Below are 7596 nucleotides of genomic sequence, written 5' to 3'. Positions count from 1 at the left end.
ATCTGAGTCAACAACTTTGCTAAATATTGCATTGCAAAAATAGCAAAGTCTAGTAATAGCTCCTCGAACATGATTAGGCAGAACTCCACGAAGAGCTACTGGAAGTAATTGTTGCATTAAAGTGTGACAATCATGTGATTTCAAGCCTACCAGTTTTAACTCTTTCAAAGACACAAGATTTCTAATGTTCGATGAATAGCCTTGCGGAACCTTCACCCCATGTAAACATTCACACACACTTTTTTTCTCCTTTCGTGACAAAGTAAAACAAGCTGGGGGTAAATAGGTTCTTGAACCTCTAATTTGTGGTGCTAAGCACTGGTCGTATCTTTTGTGCGACCATATCTTCTCTAGCTTTGACACCATCCTTACTTTTACCAGGGATGTTGAGAAGTGTGCCAATGAGGCTATCACACACATTTTTCTCCACGTGCATGACATCAATACAATGTCTCACGGACAAATGCTTCCAATATGGTAAATCCCGGAATATGGACTTCTTTTTGTATAAGGTCCCATTACTTGGCTTCTTATATGGTTTTCCAAAATTATTTTCACTGTTTTTCACTTTTTCATAAACCTCTCTCCCACTTAAAATCTTTGGAGGGTTTCTAAGTCCTTGTTTCCCATTAAAAGGCTTCATTTTTTTCTATAAGGGTGTGACCGGCGGAGCAATCTTCGAGTACAAAGGTACACATTCTTTCCCCCATGAACTAAACGGTCATAAATTGTATCCTCCTCACAAATTGGACACGCTTTAGCCCCTTTCAAAAGTATAAAGAGAGAGGTTGCCGTAAGCCGGGAAATCATTAATGGTGCAAAATATCATGGCACGTAAGTTAAAAGTCTCACCATGATAAGCATCATATACCTCTACCCCTTCATCCCATAATAACTTCAAATCATCAATCAAGGGTTCTAGGTAAACATCTATATCATTTCCAGGTTGCTTAGGCCCCGAAATCAGTAGTGACAACATAAGATATTTACGCTTCATGCATAACCAAGGAGGGGGATTATAAATTGTTAGCAAAACTGGCCATGTGCTCCACTGACTACTTAGACTACCAAACGGATTCATACCATCAGTACAAAGTCCAAGCCTTAAATTTCTATCCTCGGATCCAAATTCAGGAAACAAATGATCTATTGTTTTCCACTGTGTTAAATCAGCTGGATGACGAATTTTGTCATCTGAAATTCTACCTTCAGCGTGCCAAATTAAGTTTTTTGCATCTTTTACATTTGCAAAAATTCGTTTAAATCTTGGGATAATGGGAAGATACCACAAGACTTTAGCTGGGACCCCAATATTTTTTTTGGAATTTTTTTTTCGGCAATTTGTAACGTGAAACCCCACACTTTGGACATTCGTTTAAATCTTTATAATCTTTTCGATACAAAATGCAATCATTAGGACATGCATGTATCTTTACATAATCAACTCCCATTGGACACAAAATTTTCTTAGCATCATAGGTACGCTTAGTGAGTTCATTGCCATCTGGTAAAATCTCACTCAACAACTGAAGCAAACTTGTGAAACTTATATCACTCCATCCATTTTTCGCCTTTAAGCTATACAATTTTAAAGTTGCAGATAGGCGTGTCAAACTTGAACCTGGGTATAGGGGTTTAATTGCATCACCAGCTAGCCTATCAAACATCTCTACTTGTGTGGGGTCTTCATTGGATTTCTTCAAATCATTAATCAGGTCGTCTACTCGATCGAAATTTTCATCAAAATCATCTCCCTCAATGTCGCTATCATCCTCTAAATTACTACTCAAGGTAGGCAACACATCCTCCCCATGCCAAATCCACCTTGTATAACTTTTGTCAATACCATTACATAAGAGGTGACTTTTCAATTCTTCAGAATCAAGATACACATTATTCCCACATTTAACACATGGACAATAAATTTCTTCAACATTCTTCGCATTATTAATAGCAAGTCTAACAAAATGTTCAACCCCTTTCCTATATCTAGGGTCCAAACGGTCAACAAACATCCAGTCACGATCCATATTCCCAATCTCTGTATATATTCAAGATCCACTGCGATAGTTTATAAGGTTAAAAGGTTATTATTGAAAAGTTCAGGACGAATAATTCAAAACTCAGGCATTAATCAGCTAAATACTTAACATCAACTCCATAATTAACAATCCACTGATGATAATTATTGCACACTTCTAACACTTAGCTTCTAACACTCAACTGATAATTTGATGCACATCAAAATGTCGATCAGCAATTGCAGAATCTTGTCAATGCTATTGACTGAACAGCTACTAAGTGCATCAAAATTGGCATGGGGAGGATGACTGAACAGCTAAACTGGTGATTTTCTTAATCCATACTACTGCCGCAGTCTAAATAGATGGCCTATCAAAATTGCACACTTCTAACACTTCCCCTAACACTTCTAACATCTGACCCAAAGCATAAATTGATCAAAATTGATAGGTATCAGCATGCACTAAATTCACCCAAAGCATATGTACCTAAAAAAAACAAAAACACTTCTAACAATCGATTAATCAGGCATGCATGCAGTAAATTGATCAAAATTGCATACGGTAACATCTCACCCAAAGCATAAACCCCCAATTTGAAATAATTAATAGGTATCAGCATAAACGCCCAATTTGATTATCAAAACTACAATTTTATTAAGCATAAACTTAGATTTTATTATAAACCCAAAATTTATTCTTCAATTAAAATTGAAAACATATCACACAAATGACAAAATCCAAACATGCATGTAGTAAATTGATCAAATTAACAAAAAATTAAGCCTTTAGTAAAAAAGATCGAAAAATACCTAATTATGGTGAGGGATGACAGCGCGAGATAACAGCACAGGGTGGTTGACGATGAGCGCCTGGTGGTTGACGAGCGCTGGTGAATGAATTTGATGAATTTGATGGAGGATGAAGGTATGAATTGTATACTGAGACGATGATATGAGGGAGGATGAAGGTATCAATTGTATGACGATGAGCTAGGGATTATTAGGTTTATTAAAAATGATTTTTTTTTTAATTATACATACTTGAAATTATACAAGTGATAGGGCGGTGAGGGAAATATTTTGCGCGCTTATAATTTTCACTGTATATGTACATCGGTTAAATTTTATGCACGATGTACTTGATTATCATATAGACATGGGCTTTGCGCTAAAATCCCATGTCCATTAAAATCAGAAATAATGGACATCAGTTTTGTAACGCAACTGATGTACATATAATTATAAGTACATCAGTTTTTTGCAAACAACTGATGTGTATAATTTGTACATCAGTTTTCTAAATAATCAGATGTCCATCAACTGATGTCCATAACGAGTTTTGTAGTAGTGTCTATTTTCTCACCCTGTTCTCGATTTTCAACCCCCTGTTCCAAACTATCACAAACATATTCTTCCTCCTCCTCACTGGCCTCTATTTCCTCATCTGTTTCATCCTCCTCATCAGTCTCCACTACCAATTCAGGAATTTCCACAATGTCATGTATATTTTTGGTTTCCCTTTCCTCTTCAACATTTGGTCCTGTGGATGCTGCATTAGGGTTACAAGTTTCCATAATTTCTTCTTCCTCTACTGTTGTATCATCACTTTTAGACTTGGCAGGGATGCTTCGTCCTCTTAAGTTCATCTCTCGCTGTTTTTGTTGGCTAGATTTCCTAGCCATCAGTTCGGAAATCAATGGCGGCACTGAAATTTTTAATCGCTCATTCTCTCTCTATCTCTAGGTTTTTTTTAAAAGCAATCCCCTTAATTAAAATTGTATTGAAAACACTATTTCATAAGTTAATACTCCGTACTTCGTATTCCCTCTGGTTTGTCCCAATCATTTGTTTACATTTTCTATTTTAGTTTGTCTCGTTCAATTGTTTACCTTTCTATTTTCTATATTAAGAAGCCTAAGTTTTGTATGACATACATTAAGGATTATTTATCATCCACTAACAACCACTATTAATAAACCCCGCTCTTTTTTTTTATCTTTGCGTTAAAACCAAAAGTAAATAAATAACTGAAACAAATGGATTATATCTAACCCGAATAAAGTAGTAGCACTCAAGCTAAGGTTAATAAGTACTCCACGTATCACTCATATTGATTAATCCTTTTGCTTGTATTGGTTTCAAGTTTGGTTCCTAAGAATATAATACTTTAATATAACAACATTCACAAATTATTGTGTGACGAAACAAGCTAATTAAGATCTGTCACTTTAATTGCCTTGCTGTTTCTTAAGAAGAAGTCGCACGGAATCAAATTGTAATTGGATTGGATTAAGAGTGCATCTTAGAAATGTTCACATGGAGATATGCTACTACATCTTTCGTGTTTAATAATGTCCTCCAATGTGAACTAAAGCCATTAAGTCTAATTTACTTATTATATTTATGATTCCAATTTCAAACCACCAATTTTTAATAATGAGCCAATAATATAATTTCTCGTACTATATTCTTACATTTCTTATTGAGTTGGTTTTGAGCGTGAACGAAAGTAATATAAATATAAAAGAATTTATATACCCTTCTTATAATGAACATTAATTTGTGTTAGAGATGTATTTTTGTATTCATTTTACATTTAAGACGGGTTTAAGAGAGATTTACATTTGGACATCCCAAATCAACTGTGTATAAGTTACATTGAGTGAGCCACTTGATATTTATGATTAAATTCATGACATAGTGCACATCTCTACTTATTATCTGTTGAGTTATGTTTTAATACCAGAATATTATTTCATGCAACTCCAAAAAAAACAATGATGATGTTCAATACTAATGTGTAAAATTGTTACTATATTTAATACGTGACATTCATAAGTATTGGACCCTTGATTTCTTTTGAAGCCGCGGAGGATCCGTTCACGATTCTTTTTAAGCTAGAGGTAAATAATGGTAGGTTTAGGGAACTACACTAAAATTCAACTTTGTTAGAACACATTAGATTGATGATGCCAAGTCCCCCTTGTTATTTGATTGTTTGCTCTTAGTTGAAATAATTAGTGAATGAAGCAATCAAATGGACTTTCAACAATGATTCAAGATGATCAAGTCATTCAAGGAAGTCAAGACAATGATACTTTCCAAAGCCTTAGTCGATATATGTAAGAGTAAGTGTAACATTCTCATTTAAGTCAAGTAATGGCAAAACCATGCAACGGATTGCATGACCGTGGTTTCGGTACTATCATACGGAGGAGTTTTTCGTCCAAATGTTTTTAAGTGTCAAAACTTTGCAAACTTTAAACCTTAAACATTTGAATTTTCAGAAACTTGAAAACAATCTGAAATTTTGGAGTTACAAGCCCACTTGACTAAGCCTCTAGATTTGTGCAAACACCTTTTACCAAAATGGCAAAAAAGACTTGTCAAACTTCTAAAGTAAGAAAGGCTTTTTGCCATTTCGGTAAATTGTCACATGTTGAGTGTAGAAGCTTAAGTTTCTGATTTCTTAAGCCCCAAGCCTACAAGTCTAACACTTACCATCACTCAAAGCTATCATTTTAATATTGGATTTAATCTTTCAAAGTGTACTTACCTAAGACTTAAATCCACTATAAATAGAGTGTCTTAGTCACATTTATTTCTTAAGACTTCCAAAGCATTTATTGTAAAAACCTTGCAAATCATTTGTGCATTGAAAGCTTTGTTCTTCAAGTATTTGCAAAACGTTTTTTTTGATTTTAAGTCTTCAAAATTGTTTTCGAAAAAAAGTCAGTAAAACCTCCAAGTATCGGTTCATTTTGATCTTTGTGACATGATGAGTTTGTTCCATGATTCTCGTGTTAGATCTTCATTGTAATCTCCATGTTCATTTAGTGAACTCTTGAGATTCAAGATTCTGTAACACCTTGAGATAGAACCCATAAACTCTTGAAGCGGAGTAGCTTTAAGTTTGAGTGCAACCGGAGTAGGTTGGCGAGTTATTTTCATTGTAAGGGGTTTAGTAAGTTTGAGTAAATTTCTAAACAAGCAATAAAATAACGGTTGGACGTAGGCCTCGGAGTAGAGGCTGAACCAATTTTTAAATGTCGTTTGTTTGTTCATTTACTTTTACGTTCTTCCACTTTGCTATTTCTCGCATGTGCCTAATCAAGTTCTGTGTCACAGTCATCTATACCGTGACATAGAACTGCTGTATCTTCTTGTGAACTTACATCCAATTAAGTTTCTCAAGTCTTGTACTTCACTTATTCTTTACTTAAGTTAATTAATTAACCAAGTTAAAGATAAATTCTTAAAAGGTACACCTAATTCACCCCCTCCCCCTCTTAGGTGTTAATCGTTCTTAACTCTTCAATTGGTATCAGAGCCTTGTGCTCTTGATATTGGTTAAATCCAAAGAGTTGATCCTATAGTTATGGACGATTCAAAACACACTAAGTATCCCATTTTCAAGGGAGAAAACTATGCCTGGTGGAAACATCGCATGGAGCACTATGTCAAAAGTGCGGACTATGAATGCTGGTTAATCATTCAAAAGGGTCCCCTCAAAATCGAAGTGACTAATGCTGATGGCACTAGCTCCTTGAAAAGTGAGGATAAGTATGTTGAGGCCGACTATAAGAAAATCGAGAAAAACTCTAAGGCCATGTCCATTCTTCAATATGGAATCGGTGACCAAGAGATTAATCGTATATCTGGATGTGCCTCGGCCAAAGAGATTTGGGACACCCTAAACCTTGCCTATGAGGGAACGTCACAAGTCAAGAAATACCGTATTGATCTTCTCATGCAACAATATGAGATGTTCAATATGGAACGAGATGAGTCAATTAATAGTTTGTCTTCACGTTTTTCTAGTATTGTCAATGACCTTAAGAGTTTAGGTAGGGGTTTTCAATCCGAGGATTTAGTCCGTAAAATCCTTCGTAGCCTAACTGAAAAGTGGCAACCGAAGGTTACGGCTATTGAGGAAGCTAAGGATCTTTCATTGCTCTCCCTTGATGAACTTATGGGCTCACTCATGGCTCATGAGTTAACTCTCATGAAGCGTTCCAGTGAAAGCTCTAAAGGGAAAGGACTCGCTCTTAATGCTCTCTCAAGTGATGAGGAGGATGAAGATGATGAGTTTGCAATGTTCACTAAAAACATTGTTGGCATGATCAATGGTCGAAACTCTCAAAGGTATAGCAACAACTCTAGTAAACGCCGTTTTCCTAAGAGAAGATCTAACTCCACTGTTGGTTGCTTTAAATGTGGTGACAAAGGTCATCAAATCAAAGAATGCCCAAAGTGGAACGATATCAAATCTAAGGAAAAACGTGACTTTGCAAAACGTGATTACAAAAACAAGGTAATGACTGCTATTTGGGGCATGTCTGATTCTGAAGAGGACGATGTCCTTGAGGATGAATTAGACGCCAAACTTAGCATCTCGTCTAGTTCTTCAAAAAATGCTTCCAAGTCATCAAAGAAAGAAGACATCAAGTGTCTTATGGCTCACTCCGCGGATTCAGACTCTGATTCAGACCACGAGGTAATTAAGCTCAAGAAAAAGGTTCGATCTTTCTCTAAAGACAAAATTTGTCTCCTCCTAGATCAATTCATAGATA

At 35.6% G+C, this 7596-nt stretch overlaps 1 protein-coding gene across 1 annotated transcript; it reads right to left on the bottom strand.

Moving 5' to 3' along the window:
* Positions 1-757: 757 nt before the first annotated feature.
* Positions 758-3705, bottom strand: LOC141590035 (uncharacterized). Its single transcript, XM_074410651.1, has 3 exons — positions 3387-3705; positions 1349-2041; positions 758-1236 (listed from the first exon to the last, which is right to left on the bottom strand). Exons 1-3 carry the CDS (start codon positions 3703-3705, stop codon positions 758-760), a joined length of 1491 nt encoding a protein of 496 aa, XP_074266752.1.
* Positions 3706-7596: the final 3891 nt, after the last annotated feature.

Source organism: Silene latifolia, chromosome 7, assembly GCF_048544455.1.
Source record: "Silene latifolia isolate original U9 population chromosome 7, ASM4854445v1, whole genome shotgun sequence".
Classification (NCBI taxonomy): domain Eukaryota; kingdom Viridiplantae; phylum Streptophyta; class Magnoliopsida; order Caryophyllales; family Caryophyllaceae; genus Silene; species Silene latifolia.
This window is presented reverse-complemented; position numbering and strand designations above follow the sequence as displayed.